The following is a 22065-nucleotide window of genomic DNA, read 5'->3' as shown; positions in this document are numbered from 1 at the left end:
CTGTAACCCAGACCCTTTAAAAGTACAGTTCATTTTTCAATGAGGGGCCGAGTGGCCTACTCCTGCTCTTAATTCATATTTCGTACTATATTTGATTAAATAAAGTGAAAATGTCTTTTCCCATAGTTTAGCTTAGCTAATTGCCATTTACTTCAAATCACTTTGATTATGAGCATTGTGTGCTGACTGTAGTCTTGTAATTTTATTTTGAATTTCAGATTTGCAAGAAGTCTGTATTTTAAATGACCTCTTAATTAGACTGGTTTCCATTTTCAATTGTGCTGGCATTCCTACTGATGCACTTTGTAGACATCTGCGTCAGCATTCATCTGATTATCTCTTGGAGAAGAATGCCTTCAGGCAGATTTCAGAAAGCATCAACCATTGTGAAGGTTTAGCTAATGACTTGGAAACAGGCTACCAAAAGTCGTGCTTTGTCAGTTCAGTTGCCTGGACCGGTTGTTTTCAATCAATAAGGTTATCATTGTTCTTTGCGGATGGATTGACCAAAATATTTTATTCCTTCTTGAGATGCAGTGGCCCTGAGAAGCATTATGTCATGAAAGTTCTCATTTTCTGCTTTCCAAGCTGTTTTGCTGTAATAAGCACTCAGTGTAGAATCGAGTGATCTAGAAGCGTTGAGCGTACTTGCCTTGGCTTTTTTCTAAAACCTCTATTTACAAACCTTCATTCCTCTCTCTATCCTTTTAGTTCCTTTCTGCCATAACTTGGATAGATTCTATTCATCTGTGTTGGGAAGTCTAATATGACTAAAGTGATGCTAACATATTATCATCACACTTCTCCTCTTCCTCAAATGTGCTGACTGTAGTATTCTATGATTCTGTGACTTCTTGGCAGCTCGTGTTCTGCACGTGTAAACCTTCATACTGAATGTGGCTGTCTACAGTAAGGAAGGGGATAAATTACCACCAAGCTCAATTCCATCTTTAACATGACGTTAATGAATACAAATTTTTTAGCAAGTATCATATATCCTGTCGCGTGTTGCAGGCAATTTTGATGCTTCTATCATTGTCCTCTTTAGTTCAACTAACATGCAGCATACCATGGATCAAGCATGGGGCACTGAATCATATAGAACAGAATCAGAATGGTCAATGTGTTTTCTCAATAGAACAAAATATTTAAAAGGATAGTTTCTCTATATTCCTCTACTGTCCCCTCAATTTATGGGTGTTTTTATTTGTTCCCATGATATGGGCATCAACGGCTAAGCCAGCATTTATTGCTTGCCTCTAATTGCCCTTGAGAAAATGGTGGTGACCATCTTCTTGAACCACTGCAGTCCAGCTGGTGCTTTTGGAAAGAAGTTCTAGGATTTCGACCCAGCATCAGTGAAGGAACAGCAAAATAATTTCAAGTCAGGATGGGGTGTTTCCCTTTGAGGGAACTTGCAGATCGTGATGTTCTCATGCATCTGTTGCCCATGTCCTTCCAAGTGGTAGAGATCGCAAGTTTGGGAGGTGCTGTCGAAGGAGCTTTAGTGATTTGCTGCAGTGCTTCTTGTAGATGGTCCACAATGCTGCCACAGTGTGTTAGTATTTGAGGGAGTCAGTGTTTAAGGTGATGGATAGGGTGCCAATCAGGTGGGTCTCGGGTGATGTCAAGCTTCTTGTGTTGTTGGAGTTGCACTCACCTAGGCAAGTGGAGAGTATCTATCACACTCCTGACTTGTGTCTTGGACATGCACTGGGGAGTCAGAACATAGATTATTCGTGCCAAAATTCCTAGCCCCTGACCTGCACTGACAGTCACAGTATTTACAGGTACAGTTTTTGGTCAGTGATAACCCCCAGGATGTTGATAATTGATACAATGATGATAATACCATTGAATGTCAAAAGGAGATGGTTCGATTCTCCCTTGTTGGAGATGGCCATTGGATGGCACCTGTATGGTGATATACCAATGGTATGGTGGAACATGTAGGCAGCAGAATGATTTATATGGCATATTCTGTTCTTGGAAACAGTTACGGTAACAAATTGCAATAATTTCCTGTCATTATAGATTTGTTTGAAAAGGTCCTAAATTTTAAACTGCTTCTGACAAAGCAAAAAATGTATGTGTGTGGCTCACTTTGAGCTTTACATTGCAGTTACAGCGGAGGGAAAAGTCTATGCCTGTGGAGAAGCTACAAATGGAAGACTTGGACTTGGAATATCCAGTGGGACGATACCCATCCCTCGACAGATCTCAGCTCTTAGTAATTATGTTGTGAAGAAAGTAGCTGTGCATTCAGGTATGTACAACAAAGAACAAAGAACAACCCAGCACGGGAAACAGGCCCTTCGGCCCAACAAGCCTGCGCCGCCGCATCACCCTACACCTATTCTACCCTGCGTATCTACAAATAGAACCCCTGACTTAGCCAGATTCAGGGGAGAATAGTGTCAATTTGGTAAAACCAATCAGCCTAAGAGCACATCTTTGGGGTGTGGGAGGAAACCGGAGCGCCCGGAGGAAACCCACGCAACCACAGGGAGAATGCACAAACTCCCACAGACACAGGCCCAAATCCATGTATCTGCACAGCTAGCAGTGCTAGTCACCGAGCTGTTGCGGCGCCCGTCTACCGGTCCAGGATCAAGCACACACACCGACACGAAGTACTAGGCCACTCCCGGAACCTCCAGGAGCAGCCCACGCACGACCCACCGTGTGCATGCCCCTTGTTTGACAACGAGGTGGACCTCCACCTGCGGAATGAAAAGACAAAAACGTTAATCACAAGCCTGCCTTTCCGGTGTCTCCCGAGGTTCTAACCCTTATTCAATAACCCCTACCATAACCCTCCATCCTCGTTTCACTCATGTGCCTATCTAACTGAACCTTAAACGAGTCCAACGTTCCCGCCTCCACCACCCCACTCGGTAGCGCGTTCCATACCCCCACTACTCTCTGCGTAAAGAACCTTCCTCTCATATCCAAATTATACCTCTCCCCCCTCACCCTTAAATCATGTCCTCTTGTATTCGTAACCAATCTAGGGAGCAGTCTCTCACTATTGACCCTGTCTATTCCCTTCAGTATCTTATATACCTCTATCATGTCACCCCTCAATCTCCGTCTTTCCAAAGAGAACAGTCCCAGTTTCTCCAACCTTTCCTCGTAACCCAACCCCTCCATGCCAGGCAACATCCTGGTAAACCTCCTCTGCACCCTTTCCAGAGCCTCCACGTCCTTCCGGTAGTAAGGTGACCAGAACTGGACGCAGTACTCCAAATGCGGTCTAACCAACATTCTATACAACTGAAGCATTAGACGGCAGCTTTTAAACTCTATACCTCTTCCTATAAAGGCTAGCATTCCATAAGCCTTCCTGACAACATTCTCCACTTGTGTCACAACCTTCATGGATTTGTGAACCTGCACTCCCAGGTCCCTCTGTGTTTCTATACTCCTAATTTGTCTACCTTTAATCACATAGCTCCTCTCTACATTATTCCTTCCAAAATGCATCACCTCGCATTTGTAGTTGAATTTATTTTTAAAGCGTTGTGCTGCAACTTGTTAAAATATATTAACCGTATATTTCACATTGTATTGCAGGTGGTCGTCATGCAATGGCTTTAACTGTCGATGGAAAGGTGTTTTCCTGGGGTGAAGGAGATGACGGAAAGCTTGGACACTTCAGCAGAATGTAAAAAAAATACTTATTTCCCCCCACACATTTTGTGCTGCCAGATTAACTCTGATGTTGTCAAGGCTAAAATTTTAAGCTTAGCTTTTTCCAGGATTCCAAGTAGCTTTCCTACATTAACATGGGGAAAAATTAACCAGGTGTCTTTTAAAGTTTTTTTTAACATTACCAATCCTTCTCCAACCTCACATCTTGCATCCCCTGATTAAGTAGGTTTCTTTCACTCTTTCGTGCCTTCGTCAATGTGGTTTTTCTACCCATTTCTCCATCATGGTTGGTCTTGGCAAGAATTCCGTGTGTGTTTTGTTTGAGTTACATGCTTGTTTTTGTAAAGTTTTTCTTTGCTCCCTGTGCAAAGTTACAAGGACAACACGGTGGCACAGTGCTTAGCTTTGCTGCCTCTCAGCGCCAGGGATCTGGGTTTGATTCCTTGCTTGGGTCTGTGTGAAGTCTGCACGTTCTCCCCATGTCTGCATGGGTTTCCTCCTGGTGGGTGCTCTGGTTTCCTCCCACAGTCTGAAAGAAGTGCTGGTTAGGCGCATTGGCTGTGCTGAATTATCCTTTCACATACTGAACAGGCAGTGCAATGTGGTGACGAGGGGATTTTCACAGTAACTTAATTGCAGTGTTAATGTAAGCCAACTTGTGACACAATAAATACATTTTAAACTTGACTTGAAAGATGCACCTGATGACAGCTGAATATATGAGTTAGCATTAGAGAATTGAAATTTTAAAAATTAGAACATTTCATCTTTAGATTATTGTACTTCTAAGAGTCCCTTTGCACAGCAACTGCAGAGCAATTTTGCTTCCTACCAGCACTACAAGTCATCATTCAAACTGACAATAAAGCAAATCAGTTTTAGCCTTGACACCACATTTGCACTTCGGATTTAGTGTGTGTGTATGAAGCTGAAATTTCTTTATAAAGCTACTAAACTGAAAGCGTGAATGCGTTATCATAACCTACTGTATAATGTGTAGTATCTGAAGTATACTTCAAATTATCTTTGCATTTTAAAACAAAATCAGAAATTGCATGCTGTTTAAAAGCATTAATATATTTAAGGTTTTCACAGGACCTGCATTAATAACAATGTTAATTTTCTTTCTCAAAAAAAAACACACATTCAGGAATTGTGATAAACCAAGATTGATTGAGGCATTGAAAACCAAGCGTATTCGAGACATTGCTTGTGGGAGTTCTCACAGTGCTGCCATAACCTCCAGTGGTGAACTGTACTCATGGGGTCTTGGCGAGTATGGCAGACTTGGACATGGAGACAACACAACACAGCTAAGGCCAAAATTGGTAATTGCACAGTCTTGTAAATTACATAGCCAATAGTTCTTTCTACTTTGCTTTCAGGAAGCTCAAGCATCTGATACTGTTACATAAGAACATAAGAAATAGGAGCAGGAGTAGGCCATCTAGCCCTTTGAGCCTGCCCCGCCATTCAATAAGATCATGGCTGATCTGTCGTGGCTCAGTTCCACATTCCCGCCCTCTCCCCATAACCCTTAATCCCCTCTCTTATCAAAAACCCATCAACTCTCGTCTTAAAAATATTTAGTGAGGTAGCCTCCACCACTTCAACGGGCAGAGAATTCCAGAGATTCACCACCCTTTGAGTGAAGAAGTTCCTCCTCAACTCCGTTCTAAACCGCCCCCCCTTTATCTTGAGGCTGTGCCCCCTAGCCCTACTGTCCTTTCTGAGCGGGAAGAGTCTCTCCACCTCTATCCTATCCATCCCATTCATCATCTTATACGTTTAAATGAGATCTCCCCTCATTCTTCTAAACTCTAACGAGTACAAGCCTAATTTATTCAGCCTCTCCTCATAGCTCAACCCCCTCAACTCCGGCATCAGCCTAGTAAACCTCCTCTGCACTCCCTCCAAGGCCAAAATATCCTTGCGTAAGTACGGCGCCCAAAACTGCACACAGTACTCCAGCTGCGGTCTCACCAATGCCCTATACAGCCGCAGCAAGACCTCCCTACTTCTATATTCAATCCTCCTCGCGATGAAGGCCAGCATCCCATTCGCCTTCCTGACCACCTGCTGCACCTGCAAGCTGGGTTTTTGCGACTCATTCGCCTTCCTGACCACCTGCTGCACCTGCAAGCTGGGTTTTTGCGACTCATGCACAAGGACCCCGAGGTCCCTCTGCACCGTCGCCTGCTGCAGTTTTTTGCCACGTAAGTGATAATCCTTCCTACCATTATTCCTACCAAACTGGACCACCTCGCTGTTACTTCAGAGATGTAGACACTGCTGGCTAGGCAGGCACTTATTGCCTATCCCTAATTTTCCCTGAAGAAGGTGCTGGTGAGCTGCAGCTTTGAACCACTATAAATAACACTGCTACAACTGAATGGCTTGCTTGGCCATTTCAGAGGGCAGTTAAGAGTTAGCCATATTGCAATGGGTTCGGAGTCACATGAAGGCCAGACCAGATAAGAGCAGCAGCTTTTCTTCCTTAAAGGACTTTCATGAACCAGATGGATTTTTATAACAAGCGACAATGGTTCCATGGTCACTGTTACTGAAACTAATTCCAGGTTTATTAATTGAACTTAAATTCCACCAGCTGCTGTCGTAGAATTTGAGCTCGTGTTCCCAGAGCGTTAGATTAGAGTTTCTAGAATAGTAAACTTCTTGTGTTTTAATTTGATTTAATTTATTATTCTGACATATATTAGTGTACAGTAAAAAGTATTGTTTCTTGCATGCTATCCAGACAAAGCATACCATTCATAGAGAAGGAATCAAGAGAGTGCAGAATGTAGTGTTACACTCATAGCTAGGGTGTGGAGAAAGATCAGTTTAGTGTGAGGTACGTCCATTCAAAAGTCTGATGGCAGCAAGGAAGATGATGTTCTTGAGTTGATTGGTAGGGGACCTCAGACCTTTGTATCTTTTTCCCGACAGAAGAAGGTGGAAGAGAGAATGTCCGGGCTGTGTGGGGTTCCTTCATTATGCTGGCTGCTTTGCCAAGGCAGCGGGGAGTGTAGACAGAATCAATGGATGAGAGGCTGGTTTCTGTGATGGCAAGTGTGAGGTGGTCCACTTTGGTAGGAATAATGGTAGGAAGGATTATTACTTACGTGGCGAAAAACTGCAGCAGGCGACGGTGCAGAAGGACCTCGGGGTCCTTGTGCATGAGTCGCAAAAACCCAGCTTGCAGGTGCAGCAGGTGGTCAGGAAGGCGAATGGGATGCTGGCCTTCATAGCGAGGGGGATTGAATATAAAAGTAGGGAGGTCTTGCTGCAGCTGTATATGGCATTGGTGAGGCCGCAGCTGGAGTACTGTGTGCAGTTTTGGGCGCCGCACCTGCGCAAAGATATTTTGGCCTTGGAGGGAGTGCAGAGGAGGTTTACTAGGCTGATGCCGGAGTTGAGGGGGTTGAGCTATGAGGAGAGGCTGAATAAACTAGGCTTGTACTCGTTAGAGTTTAGAAGAATGAGGGGAGATCTCATTGAGACGTATAAGATGATGAATGGGATGGATAGGATAGAGGTGGAGAGACTCTTCCCGCTCAAAAAAGACAGTAGGACTAGGGGGCACAGCCTCAAGATAAAGGGGGGGCAGTTTAGAACGGAGTTGAGGAGGAACTTCTTCACTCAAAGGGTGGTGAATCTCTGGAATTCTCTGCCTGTTGAAGTGGTGGAGGCTGCCTGGCTAAATATTTTTAAGACGCGGGTTGATGGGTTTTTGATAAGAGAGGGGAGTAAGGGTTATGGGGAGAGGGCGGGAAGGTGGAACTGAGCCGCGACAGATCAGCCATGATCTTATTGAATGGCGGGGCAGGCTCGAAGGGCTGGATGGCCTACTCCTGCTCCTATTTCTTATGTTCTTATTGGCTTCATTCATGGCCTTTTGTAGTTTCTTGATCAGAGCAGGAGCCATGCCAAGATGTGATACATCCAGAAAGAATGCTTTCTATCGTGCATCTGTAAAAGTTGGTGAGAGTCATAACTGAAATGCCAAATTTCTTTGGTCTTCTGAGAAGGTAGAGGCATTGGTATGAAACCAATAGATTAGAGTAGCTGATGTAAATACTGAGGCATTTCTGCCCTCTGGTTAGGAAAGCAGAATGATTATTAATTGAAAATATCTTTCTCCAAGTTGGAACAGAATTCAGATGAGTGGTCAAATCCCGATTCACCTGTTTTCTCTGCCGCGGCTGCCTAACCTGTTGAATATTACCGTTTTCTATTTTAGTAACCTTTGATTTTCTTCAAAGTAGTTGCAATAGCCTTGTATAGTGATCCTATTATTGCTTTAAGATTAAAGAGGTATCATTTTCACTTTGTAGGTGAAAGTTCTTCTGGGGCATAGAGTCATCCAGGTGGCGTGTGGAAGTCGAGATGCACAGACACTAGCACTAACTGATGAAGGTAGGGGAGATGTTGCTATTTATAGCTACAAAATCTTCCACTGTGCAGTGCCTCTAGTTTATTTGTATATTGTTCTGCAGGACTGGTATTTTCATGGGGAGATGGTGACTTTGGAAAGCTGGGACGTGGAGGAAGTGAAGGTTGCAATGTTCCACAAAACATTGAAAGACTGAATGGTCAAGGGGTTTGCCAGATTGAGTGTGGTGCCCAGTTCTCTTTGGCGCTTACAAAACCTGGTGTGGTATGGACCTGGTAAGTTTAAATTTAAAAAAAATTACCGGGTAATTATTTGATTGTCATATTAAGTAGATACATTGACCCAGATCCTCTGATGCTGCAACTGTGTGTCTGGACTCCACAGGACGTGCTGACGTACACAAAGGCACAGACTTACGTGGGAATTTTAGTTTCTGGAGCTCAGATGTGCTGCTCTGAGCCTTCCATGGATATCTCGAATGTTTTCAAGGGATGTAGCTCTCCCGACGTGGACTTGGTCTCAATGCCCACTGGCTGGTACAGAAATTTATCCCAGGATATTTACATCTGTAAATCATAGGTGTGGGATCTAGGTGGGAAGAGACAATAGAAGCTGAATCAGGAAGGCTTTTTTCACATAGTTATAAGTTGAACAGTCTGACATTCTTCAGGAGAGGATTGTATGGCCATACAATTAATGCAATTAAATCTGTTCCATTCCTTAATTTTTCTTGTACTCAGGGGTAAAGGTGACTACTTCAGACTAGGCCACGGCACTGATGTTCATGTTCGGAAGCCACAGGTAGTGGAAGGTCTCCGTGGGAAGAAGATTATTCACGTCGCTGTAGGTGCATTGCACTGTCTTGCTGTCTCTGACACAGGACAAGTAAGTGACTATATTTGTTTAATGAGCGGGTATTTGCTAAGACATAATTCAGACTTGAACTTAAATTTATTTATTAGTGTCACAAGTAGGCTTACATTAACTCTACAATGAAGCTACTGTGAGAATCCCCTAGTCACCACACTCCGGCGCCTGTTAGGGTGCACTGAGGGAGAATTTAGCATGGCCAACAAACCTAACCAGCACGTCTTTCAGGTTGTGGGAGGAAACCAGAGCACCTGGAGGAAACCCGCACAGACAGGAGAACATGCAGACTCTGCACAGACAGTAACCCAAACCAGAAATCGAACCCAGGTCCTGGGTACTGTGAGGCAGTGGTGCTAACCACTGTCACCCTTGTGCAACATACAACAAAAAAAATACTTTTTTTTACAAATGAGAATTTTGTAGAAATTCTCTAATCTCTTCAATTTATTGAATCATGACTTTTCAGGTGATGTGTTCATTTTCTTGTCATTTTTAGTTACCATTTTTCGCAGGTCATAACATGGAAGTTGAATCATTACACAAAGCATTTCAGCATGTTTATTTATTCTGATGCTTTTATAATCATTTCTGCTAATGTTCAAGTTGTGCTTTCATGGTGAATAATGCAGAAGGATTTTCAATCTTTTGTGACAAGATTTTTCTGTGCAGCATAATATAGAACAGTGCACTTCATGACATGTCAAGTGTGACATTCCAAATTCTTGGCTTTAAAACCAATCTGTTTTTCCCCCTCCCCCTCCGCTATGACATTCTAGGTTTATGCTTGGGGTGATAATGACCACGGCCAGCAAGGAAATGGAACCACAACAGTAAATAGGAAACCTACCCTTGTGCAGGGTCTGGAAGGACAGAAAATCACCCGTGTTGCCTGTGGTTCTTCACACAGTGTAGCATGGACAACAGTGGATGTGGCAACACCATCTGTGCACGAGCCAGTCCTTTTCCAAACTGCTAGAGATCCTTTGGGCGCTTCTTACTTGGGTAATGTTTTATTAATTGTGGCTTGATAACTATGTAATTGATCTTCTTGTGAAAGATTTTTGAATGCCAATACTCCTATAAAATTTAATCAGAGAGGTGGGCATATGTACCCAAGAGTAAGTATAATGTCTAGAATTTGTGTGTTTCACTGCCTGTACTTAAAACCTGGAATAATCTATTTTAGTATTACTTCCATTAAGCAGAAATGTGGATTTGTGTATTTATTTTTGTTATAAAGCTGTGCTGAATGGGATACCTACTTTAAATGGTGTTCCCAATTCTCATTTCTACTCATTAAGCACGTGACAAATTGTTTATGTAATGAGTTGCCCAATTCCATGTGTGTGGTATAAATGTAGGACTTCTTCGATTTGGCCAATTTCACGATCATAATTTATGTTTTATTTCATAGATTCATAGAATCATACAACGCAGTAAAGCCCTTCGGCCCACTGACTCTGCACCAACACATTAGAAACAGCTGAACTCCAACTTAATCCCATCTTCCAGCATTTGGCCCATAGCCCTGGATGTTATAATGTGTCCAAGTGCTCATCCAGATACATTTAAAGAATGTGAGGCAACGCATCTCCACCGTTCTCACAGGCAGCGCATTCCAGACTGTACTCACCCTTTGGGTAAAAAGTTTTTCCCCTCATTCCCCATTAAACCTCCTGCCCCTGATCTTGAACCAATTTCCCCTCTTAACTGACCCTTCAACTAAGGGGAACACCTGCTCCTTATCCACTCTGTCCATGTATCTCATAATCTGGCACACCTCGATCAGGTCACTCCTCAGTCTTCTCTGCTCCAACGAAAGCAGCCCAAGCCCATCCAACCTCTCTTCATAACTTAAATGTTCCATCCCAGGCAGCATCCTGGTGAACCTCGTCTGCATGTCCTCTAGTGCAATCACGTTTTTCTGCTAATGTGACAACCAGAACTCCGCACAGTATTCTAGCTGTGGCCTCGTTCTATACAAAGTTCTATACAACTCCAACATGACTTCCCTGCTTTTTGTAATCTATGCCTTGATTGAAAAAGGCAAGAATCCCATATGCCCTTTTCACCACCCTAATAGCATGCCCTTCTGCTTTCAGAGATCTGTGGACAAACACACCAAGGTTCCTTTGTTCCACAGAGCTTTCTACTATCATGACGTTCATTGAATACTTGTCAAATTATTCCCTTTTAAAGTTATCACCGCACGTCTTTCAGGGTTAAATTCTATCTGCCACTTCTCTGTCCATTTGATCATTCCGTCTATATCTTGTAGCCCAAGACACTCCACCTCACTGTTAACTACCCATTCAATCTTTGTATCATCCACAAACTTACTAATCCTACCCCCCACATAGTCATCAATATCATTTATATTGAGTATTTAAGAAACGTTTCCTTTAAAAAAGCATTTTATACCTTGTCTGTGAATCTGAATTGTTTTAAATGCTCCTTCTTCTTCATCTGAAGGAAGAATTTTGGATTTTGGAGATCATGATGACTTTGCTGTCATTTGTAATTCCATCACTCATTCCTTCCTAGGTGTTCAGTCAGACCTGGACTCCGCTGCCATCAGCAACAAAATTAGTGGCTCAAGCAGTTCAAAACCCAATCGCCCTTCCCTGGCCAAGATTCTACTTTCTTTGGATGGGAACCACGCCAAGCAGCAGGCGTTGTCCCATGTGCTGACAGCGCTGCAGATCATGTATTCTCGGTAAGAGTTCACAACTAAATACTATTGCTTAAGTAAGTCATTTCTGATCCTTAAATAAATAACCAGAGATTCTTGGTTATCTGTCCATGACAGAGAGGTCCACAATCTGGCAACTCTTGTGTCCTAATTTCTGAGAAGCAAATCAGTGACCCAAATAAAAATACAGTGGTCGTTGTGCAAAATGTTTTGTTTTGCTACACAGCTCTAGAGAGACCGAGCAGAGCTTGGTGTTTGTAATAAAAACAGAACATGCAGGAAAGACTCAGTAGGTCCGGCAGCATCCGTGGAGAGAGAAACAAGGTGCAGTTTTGAGTCGGTATGACTCTCCAGAACTGAAGAGGGGCAGAAATGTGATGGATTGCAAGAAATGTGATGTGATGGATGCATTGGAGAGGGGAGTGGAGAAGATGGAGTAGAATAGAAGGTCATGAATAGGTGGGACCTCGAGAGAAATTGACAAAGATTCATGGACACAAGACAAAAGGAGTGGTAACTAAGGAAGGTGCTAATAGTGACATAAAAGTAATGTCACAAAATGTGTTAATGGTAGAAAAAAAGTTAGCTGTCATTGAAAGCAAAACACACCACACAAGGCCATGCGGGGGAGAGGGTTGGAAAAAAAATTATCAAAATGAAGGACAGTGTTCATGGTCTGGAGTTGTTGAACTCAATATCAAGTCCAAAAGGCTGTAAAGTACCTAATGTTTGTCCAGTTTGTACTGGGCTTCACTGGAACATCGATGCAGAGCAAGGACAAACGAGGACAAGTTGGTGAGTTCAAACAGCAAGCGACAGGAAGGTCAGGGTATTGCTTGCAGAGTCAGCGAAGGTATTCCGCAGAACGGTCACCCAGCCTGCGTTTAGTGTCCTCAGTGTAGAGGAGACCACATTATGAGCAGCAAATATAGTAGACTAAATTGAAGGAGGAGCAAGTGAAACGTTGCTTTACCAGAAAGGAGTTTTTGGGGCCTTGGATGGTGAGGATCTAAAGAGACAAGTGTTACACCTTTTGCAATTGCGTGGGAAAGTGCCATTGGAAGGGGATACTGTGTTGGGGTGATGGAGAAGTAGACTAGAGTGTCACGGAGGGAGTGGCCCCTGCAGAATGCTGATGTGGGAAGGGGTTGTTTCATGGTGACATCATATTGGAAATGGTGGAGGATGATCCTTTGAATGAGGAAGCCGGTGGAGTGAAAAGTGAGAACAAGGGAGACCTTAGCATGACCCTTGAAGAGAAAGGGTGAGGACAAAATTTAGCAATTCTGCTTCCAATTTCTACCCCTCTCTCATCTTTACATGGTCCATCTCCATCACCTCCCTCCCCTTCCTTGACTTCTGTCTCGGTTTCTGCTGATAGACAATATTCATTATGAGCCCACTGATTCCCACCATTACCTTGGCTACAGCCTCTCAAATCTTGCTTTCTGTAAGGACTGCATCCCATTTGCCTAATTTCTCCACCTCTGTCACATCTGTCCCAGTGCTGCTAACTTTTATTTCTGTTGCGCTCACACTATTCTTGACCTTCTATTCTGATCTCTTGTGCATCATCTTGTCTGTCTTTATTCATCTTGATGATCAACTTGTTTCTCTTTTACAACAGTTATCTCCTTTCAATTTTTCAACATAATTAATTGTTTTCCTCATTTCGATAACTGGCTGTTTCCTTTGTATGTTAACATAATTGGATGGGGTTTTCTGATCTCTCATTTGACAGATTGTGACTTTGTATTCCTCCATTATAATAGGTGGAAAATTACACGTTAGCAAGCCCAGACATACAAAACTACAATCACATTTTGTTTTACTGATTTAAGCTTCCCTTTTATGAGGATTTTTGATTAACTTATTTCCCTGCAGGGATGCTTTGGTAGGAGCTTTGATGCCAGCCAGTATGATTGCGCCTGTGGAATGCACATCATCATCTCCTGTACCGCCAGCAGACTCATCTGCAGCCACAAGCCCAGCTGGTGAGGGTGCTTCAGAAGTGCCAAGTGACAGGGAGGAGAGACTGAGTCCAAACCCTTGGCAGGACAGAAGAGGGGAGGTGAGAATATAACTGCAAACCTTGGACGGTTGTTTGACACTGGGTAGGATTCTCCAAGTTAACATTTGAAGCATGAATGTAGTGCCAAACATTTGGGATCATGGGTTGGTGCGAAGATAAAAATGAACCATGTTTAGCATTAGGCCATCGTTCAAAATGACGAGAAGGGAATTAACAGCACGTTTACCAGCGGATTAATCCTTCACTGGCTTTCACTCCCTTCTCCACCCCACCAAATTTCTCTTGGATAGAAGATAGAAAATGATATTTCACCACAGTTTAAACGATATCATTTCTAGTGTAGACATCTAGTTGGTTGCTGGAAAGCAGGAAATGCCAGTTCACCACCTTTATTCAAAAAATAGGACATTAACAAACCAAAGAGCTTAGCCTAACAAGTTGGTGAAATTCAAATGTGATGGACATTTCAGCTTGAACAATTTTGTCCTTAAAGAATTGTCTCCCCGACTTTTATGTTCTACACTGTACTATTTTGGGACCTTTTAATCCTTTTGAGACTTTCAAGAACTATTTCTCAGAACTCTAAAAGATGCTGTTTTGCCCCAAAGGTTGCACCCTCAGAGGAAGCTGTCACGCCATCGTCTGCAGTAACACCCTCTACCTCAACTACCTCTGCTCGTCCTTTCATTCCTGTAACTGATGACCCTAGGGCTGCCAGTATCATCGCAGAGACCATGACCAAAACAAAGGAGGTAATTGATACAACGGCAATATAACGGAAATGATTTACTAAGGCACGCTGAAGCATGATGGTGCATTGTGTCGATTATGTCTAGAGTTTAGTGAGCAGTATTGACAAATTAATAGCTTGGGTTAGAATCAATCCTTTTCAGGTGTTTGGTGGGAAATGGCTGCTCTGATATTTTTCTTTTGGATGTAAGTAGTGGTTTTCGCATTTTCTGTCTCGTTCAAAAACCAGGTCTATATTGTAACAAGGTAGCATTGTAGTCAGTGACCAAGAGAAGTTCAAATTCGTCAGATTTTGTTAGGCGGGTAAATATTGTTGCCTGCTTTGCTAGAACTAAGCCAGGAAAGTGAGAGAGCTTTGAATAGAGCAACTGGAATATTAATTGTTGACTGTACTTTGAACGAGACAGTAAATGGAGGATGCACTATATAAATTTGAAAGGCAAATAAATAAATATTTTAACTGTTTTGTCTTCCATATTTTAAAGAAAAGTGTGCAGTTTTCATTTTATTCAACTTCAAAGTTTGAAATGATGTTTTCCTTTTCTGCTGAAAGGATTCCGAAAACCAAACAAAGTCATCAGGACCAGAACCGCAGCACTTGGATGAATTCACAAGTCTGCTTGTGCCAGATGACACCCGAGTGATGGTTGATTTGTTGAAGCTGGCCGTGTCAAACCGTGCTGGTGAGAAGGGCAAAGATGTCTTGTCAGCTGTGCTGTCAGCCATGGGCACAGCCTACCCACAGGTAAATACAAATGCTTCAATATCATCAAACAAAGTTGTTGCTTGATAACCCAGACAGCAATGTGCTGCTTCTTTTTCAACATGAACCTTCAAATTGCTGAGTGGGATACTCACATGAGGGTTGAGATTTTTTTTTAGTATTTATTGGTGTCACAAGTAGGCTTACATTAACACTGTAATGAAGTTACTGTGAAAATCCCCTAGCTGCCACACTCGGGTGCCTGTTTAGGTACACTGAGGGAGAATTTAGCATGGCTGAAGCACCTAACCAGCGCCTCTTTCAGACTGTGGGAGGAAACCAGAGCATCTGGAGGAAACCCATGCAGGCATGGGGAGAACATGCAGATTCTGCACAGGCAGTGACCCTGAATCTGGTCCCTGGCGCTGTGAGGGAGCAGTGCTAACTACTATGCTGTTTTAATGGAAACATTTTTTTCTTTAAAATAAGAGGGTGAATACCTTTGTTAAGATACCTAGCAATGTAAGGACATATTAAGCACTTGTACGCGCAACACCCAATAATTTCAAATCAATTAAGAAGTGCCATGTGCCACCTTTTGGGAAGTAAAAATACTAGGTATGCCTTATTTAGTGGCAACTGTCTTGAATAGTCTGTTATTTAATGTGTTGGAAGCAACTGTTTAGAAGTACAACACTTGTTCTGTCCAAACGTCTTGGCTGAAGGACAGGGAACAGAACTTTGTTTTTTTTATTGAATGGGTGATCTCTTAAATTTTGCTGAAGTTTGCTGGCTGCTTGTTCTTTTTCTACTCGCTCTGGAAACAGCAAGTGATGGTACAGTTCTGTGGGTAACAGCTGTCAGCCAGTACTTTGCCCAGTGGCTATTCTAAACATCTGCAGTTCCCTTTCCCTAACTGAGTATTGACGAGGGATGGAATTGATGATCAATGACTCTTTATTTCATCCTGACTTTGGAGTAACATTGCACTCTGCACTCTCTCCTTTTTTGTCTCCTATGTGCTCTGCGAGCGGTATGCTTTGTCAGTATAGCGTGCAAGAAGCAATACTTTTCACTATATCCCAATACAGGTGACAATAATAAATCAAATCAAAAAATCATGTTATTAAATCAAAATGGTGATTTCAACAAATTTGTGTTAGGAAAGATTTATGAATTGGAATTATGATATTTAAAATTTCATCTGTAGCATTGGCTGACACTAATGATGACATTTAATGATTACATGTTGAAATTGCATCAGCAAATTGAGGATAAGTTGAAGATTAAGGACTGCAAATTTAATCAATTAGATCTCTTGTAACTTTGGCAGAGTGGAAACTGTCTGTTATCGTAGTGGATGGGTTAGTGTTCTTCATATAAAGTTCAATGTATTGTAATCATGAACCTGAATCTGTACCTATCTTTTCTCCCTTGTTTACTGGAGTCATTAAAATATTTTTATTTGATTTTGCCTTTTGAGTTACTAAATCTTTAAAAGTTGGATCGGCCATACTAAATTGCACCTCAGTATTGGGGGGACCAACTAGGGTAAATGCATGCGGGTAGGGCCTGGGTGGGATTGTGGTTGGTGCAGAGTAGATGGGCCAAATGGCCTCCTTTTGTACTGTAGGGATTCTATGATTCAAGCATTTGAAGCTTGTTAACCTCAATCGTGTCAATTAAAATAAGAATGTACATTCTACTATAAAATTTTTCTACACTATGTTTCAGTAACTATATTGGAGTCATTGTTGCCCTTCATTTTTGAGGCAAGCTTTCATGATTTATTGTCTGATGGCCTTTTCTCATTTATTCTGAGCTTTTTTTATTGGTCCATGTCCTTTACTTGTCCCTCTTCTGATTTCCACTCTGCAGGTGGCTGACATGTTGTTGGAGCTGTGTGTGACCGAGTTAGAAGATGTGGCCTCCGATTCTCAAAGTGGGCGCCATTCTCCTCAGCCAGTGATAGTGGAAAGCAGTCACCCGTACACTGATGACACATCCACCAGTGGGACAGTGAAAATACCAGGTATCCACCTCATGCAAGTATGTTGGGTCAGAGGTCAATGATGTTAAATGTTTGGTCACAAATATCTCTTGTCACTTTTCTGTACTTGGAATTGTTACAAATACATGGTTTACAAGATTATTTTGGGACTGTGTCCTTAAGTTAGGGAAAATGAAGGGGGATATGTGACCTGCTCTGAATTCTGCCTGTGGTTGTTAGGGATTAAAGGAGGGCCAAGGTTATTTTACTGGGAAGAAAATGCAAATACACCTGTAGACAAAGACAAACATTTAGACTGATAATGTATAGATTGTTAGTCTCGAAAGTCCCAGGAAGGGGTTAACAATGTCAGGTATTGTGAACAATTATTCTGTTCACTTAATTTGAAGATAGAATAAAGTTTAATGAATAACTATTCAGTATTTCTATCTGAGTACAAAGCTCTTGTGGTTCATGTCAGGAAGATGAGCTTTGAGTGGGGAAGGCTGCATAGGAGGCCATTGGATGACCAGATAATATATATATATCCCTGAATTTGCCAGGCCAATCAGTCTGCCAGAATCTGGAAGAAAAAGAAGGAGCAGATAAAAGCAGCAAGTCTCTATGGTTCACCGTGTGGGAATAGGGTGGGAGCTCGAGGTTGATTGGAAAGACCAAATTTGTGATGATTTCGAACCAGGCCGGAAAATTTTGTTCAGTTTGAGGTAGAGAGAGAATCTCCAGGAAAAGCACTCATTGTGAAGTACAGTTTTGGGGTAACAAGTTACCAGACTGGGAAAGGAAAAGCGCAGACGTAAACCTTGGGTGCTAAGAATCACTTTGGACTGGTTCCAGGAGCATTAGGTCTACTTAAGAGACAATATAAGGTACAACTGTGGAGTGGCATTTTCAGTTATGTTAAAAGTAAAATGGGAAAACGCTATTAAGTTGTCTAAAGTATAGATTGCCTACTGACATAGTGTTCAGTTAATGGTGCTTTTAGTTTGTTTGTGGCAGTCTTAAAGCATGAAATCTTGTTGTGTCGTCGTTTCGACTGTTCACTGAAAGTTTAAAATCCTTTTTAAAAGTTATTGCCCTGTAATGGGATCATAATAGAATGAATAACTAATCCATGGAAGGAAAGTTAAGATGCACAAGCATATAAGTGCAAGCTCTATCTGGGTAGATTCTCAGTATTTCATAGGCTGTTAATGCATTTCTTAGGGGCTGAAGGCCTGAGAGTTGAGTTCGACCGGCAGTGCTCCACAGAGCGCCGTCACGATCCATTGACCATAATGGATGGTGCCAACAGGATTGTGTCTGTTCGATCAGGTACTAACTTTTATACATCCGAACTGCTTTCATGTGCGTGTGATTACAACTTTTCTTTTGATCTTTATGGCTGGAAGATTGATGGCATCTCTAAACTGCCTTCCTTTCCCCTCTCTCTGCATAGATTCTCAGCATTTCATAGGCTGTTAATGCATTTGTGCTACTTTTGTTTAGTCTATTGGAAACTTTTATAGCATTGGAAGCTTCCGGGCCAGAAATCTTCTTGAACAACGAAGGGCACTGTGCCATATAATTTTATTGGACTTCTTATTTAGAGTAAAACAGCTTCTGGTCATGCCAAGTTCAAATGAAAGATTCAGTTAATTTGGCTAAGAAATGACCATTTGGAAAAGAAATGTAATGGAGGTAAACCGGCTACTGAGCAAGGTTTGTGCAGAAAATCATTAATGTCGCACTGAATGGAATCTAGTTCATAGTGATTTTATGAACTAAATTTCATTCAGTGCAACATTAATGATTTTCTGCAGATTCTCACACATTTTTCGCTTACTGTGGGTGCCCAGCATTGAAAGGTTAAGAACCAGATAAGCCAATAATATACAGACAAAGAACTCTTTTGTTTCAATCCTAATTTTTCTCCCTCCATCTTTTCAGGTTTAAACTCTCTATAATATCACTTGCCTCCACTCCTATCTGCTGTTGAAACCCTAATCTATGCCGTGGACACTATTTCTAGCTTGGGTTGTTGCCACAGCCTGCCCGGAGGAATCTAACCAGATCTAATACGCTCTTTGTTTTACACACCATCTGATTTGGAGTCAGTGGAATGTAAAGTCAAACAGCCTATAAATGAATGTCTGATCTGATCCAGTCATATCAGTTTCAGGCTGGATTGGTTGGTTTAAAATGATCGGTAACCGTACCGTTCAAGGTCCCTTTGAAGTGACTTTATCATGTATTGGAGATGCTGTTCATTTTTGGAGGAAAAGGCTCACAACTTTTAATTCCTATTGGTCTCTTCTGACTCGTTCACATAAGAATCGTAAGAACTTGGAGCAGGAGTATGGTGGGCAGCATGGTGGCACAGTGGTTAGCACTGCTGCCTCACGGAGCTGAGAATCTTGGTTCGATTCCAGCGTTGGGTGACTGGAGTTTACATGTTCTTCCTGTGTCTGTGTGAGTTTCCCCCCTCAGTCCAAAGATGTGCTGGTTAGGTAGATTGATCATGCTACATTGCTTCTGAGTGTCCCAAGATGTGTGGGTCAGATGGATTAGCAGGGTAACTGTGGGGTTTCAGGTATAGGGTGAGGCGGTGGACACGGGTAAAATACTCTGTTGGAGAGTTGGTGCAGACTTGACGGCCTCCTTCTGCAATATAGGGATTCTGTGAGTCCCAAGTTCAGGCCCTCAAATCTGCTCTGCTCTGCTCTTCAATACATCATCCAGAACAAAGCAGCCTGCTTGATTGCTGCCCCTTCCACAATCATTCAATCCTTCCACCACTGATGGACAGTGGTAGCAATGTGTACCATCTACAAGATGCACTGCAGGACTTCACAAAGGTTCATCAGGCAGCATCTTCCAAATCCACAACCACTGCTAACTAGAAGGACAAAGGCAGCAGATACTTGAGAACACCACTGCCTGGAGGTTCCCACCAATTCATAGAATCCATACAGTGCAGAAAGAGGCCATTCAGCCCATCGCGTCTGCACCAACAACATTCCCATCCAGGCCCTGTTTCCGTAGCTCTACATATTTACCCTGCTAGTCCCCTGACACTAAGGGGCAATTTAGCAATCAAACTAACCCACACATTGGGCGGCATGATGGCACAGTGCTTATCACTGCTGCCTCACAGTTCCAGGGACCTGGGTTTGATTCCTGGTTTGAGTCACTATCAGTGTGGAGTCTGCACATTCTCCCCGTATCTGTGCAAGTTTCCTCCAGGTGCTCTGGTTTCCTCCCACAGTCCAATGATGTGTGGGTTAGGTTGATTGCCATGCTAAATTGTCCCTTAGTGTCCCGGGATTGTACGTTAAAGGGATTGGCTGAGTAAATATGTGGGGTTTCGGGAATAGGGCCTGGCTGGGATTGTTGTCGGTGCAGACTCAATGGGCTGGATGGCCTCCTTCTGTACTGCAGGCTTTCTATGAACTTGTATGAACCTCATCTTTGGAGTGTGGGAGGAAACCGGAGCGCTCGGGGGAAACCCACACAGACACGGGGAGAACGTGCAAATTCCACACAGTGACCCAAGCCGGGAATTGAACCCAGGTCCCTGGAGCTGTGAGACAGCAGTGCTAACCTCTGTGCTGCCCAATTCAGACCTGACTTGGAAATATATTGTCATTCTTCACTGTTGCTAGGTCTAAATCCTACCTAACAACACCTGTACATGTATCTGCATCTCAGGGACTGCAGCAGTTCGCCATCACCTTCTTTAGGGCAACTAGGGATGGGCAATAAATGCTGGCCTAGTAGCGATGCCCACATCCCACAAATTAATTTTTTAATAGGATACAACGCTATCTTTATATTCACTTCTTCATGATTTGTTTAAAAACATGACAAATGATTATTCAGTAAATTATAATTTTCTTACCAGGGACCCTTTCTCTATTGCTTTATATTTTAAAGTGACGCAAAGTTTTATTTTGTATTCTGTCACCGACAGATTTATATCTTTTGGGCATTTTGTAACTGGAAAAATGGGAAGAGCAAAGCTGGGTCAGAATGCAGTATAAATATTTGGAAGAATAAAAAACACCCACACAGAATCTGTGGCTGCACATCTTTAAAGAAAAACGTGAATGGGGTTTCTACTGACTGCACAACATTTTGAATTTAAGACAGCAAATCAAACAATCATAGAATCCCTGTGGTGCAGAAGCAGGCCATTCAGCCCATCAAGCCTGCACTGACAACAATCCCACTCAGACTCAATCCCCGTAATCCCATGTATTCACACTGCGAGTCTCCCTGACACTAAGGGACAATTTAGCCTGGCCAATGCACCTATCCTGCACATCTTTGGAGTGTGGAAGGAAACCAGGACACCCAGAGGAAACCCACACAGACACAGGGAGAACGTGCAACCTCTACACAGGTAGTCACCCCATGCTGAAGTTGAACCGAGGTCCCTGGCACTATGAGGTAGCTATGCTAACCACTGTGCCACCGTACCTCCCAGAAAGTTATTGGCTGTCATAGTGTAATAAACTTATGTCCTGCATTTGTAGTTTAATTATGCATTGGCTATCGCAGGTCGGGAGTGGTCTGACTGGTCCAGTGAGCTGAGAATTCCCGGTGATGAGCTGAAGTGGAAATTTACCAGTGATGGTTCTGTGAATGGCTGGGGATGGCGATTTACAGTGTATCCAATAATGCCTGCTGCAGGTAATGTGTGCTTCTGTATTTTTCCATTAGAAAGTAGATTGGTAAGGAAGCCAAACAGCCCTGAAAGCAAAACTTTATTTGTACTCATTGGAGTATGTTTTTACAACAATTGCTAGAAAGTGGTACATTTTGAGGGGTTCAAATATTCAGCATTATGGTATAGAAGGAGAATCTTTGGCCCACTGTGTCTGTGTTGGCTGAAAAAGAGCTGTCCAGTCTAATCCCAACTTCCAATTCTAGTTAAGTACATCTGTAGGTTATGACATCTCAAGTGCACCTCCAATTG

The 22065-nt window shown here is 42.6% G+C and overlaps 1 protein-coding gene across 10 annotated transcripts in view; it reads left to right on the top strand.

Annotated features, from left to right (window-relative positions):
* The window catches only part of herc2 (HECT and RLD domain containing E3 ubiquitin protein ligase 2), a 225243-nt gene that overhangs the window by 158665 nt on the left and 44513 nt on the right, over window positions 1-22065 (top strand). For all 10 annotated transcript variants that reach the window (XM_080197615.1, XM_080197614.1, XM_080197610.1 and 7 more), the window contains 14 exons: window positions 2123-2266; window positions 3577-3667; window positions 4805-4982; window positions 7992-8073; window positions 8154-8325; window positions 8791-8935; window positions 9697-9922; window positions 11465-11636; window positions 13497-13683; window positions 14253-14396; window positions 14948-15139; window positions 16976-17129; window positions 18312-18419; window positions 21648-21779. In XM_080197615.1, the coding sequence (XP_080053741.1) occupies window positions 2123-2266; window positions 3577-3667; window positions 4805-4982; window positions 7992-8073; window positions 8154-8325; window positions 8791-8935; window positions 9697-9922; window positions 11465-11636; window positions 13497-13683; window positions 14253-14396; window positions 14948-15139; window positions 16976-17129; window positions 18312-18419; window positions 21648-21779 (2127 nt within the window). The remainder of the gene's footprint in view (window positions 1-2122; window positions 2267-3576; window positions 3668-4804; window positions 4983-7991; window positions 8074-8153; window positions 8326-8790; window positions 8936-9696; window positions 9923-11464; window positions 11637-13496; window positions 13684-14252; window positions 14397-14947; window positions 15140-16975; window positions 17130-18311; window positions 18420-21647; window positions 21780-22065) is intronic.

This window comes from Carcharhinus amblyrhynchos, chromosome 10, assembly GCF_965287045.1.
Source record: "Carcharhinus amblyrhynchos chromosome 10, sCarAmb.v2.hapA, whole genome shotgun sequence".
Classification (NCBI taxonomy): Eukaryota; Metazoa; Chordata; class Chondrichthyes; order Carcharhiniformes; family Carcharhinidae; genus Carcharhinus; species Carcharhinus amblyrhynchos.
The sequence above is the reverse complement of the archived record's forward strand: the minus strand, read 5'-3'. Positions and strand labels throughout refer to the sequence as shown.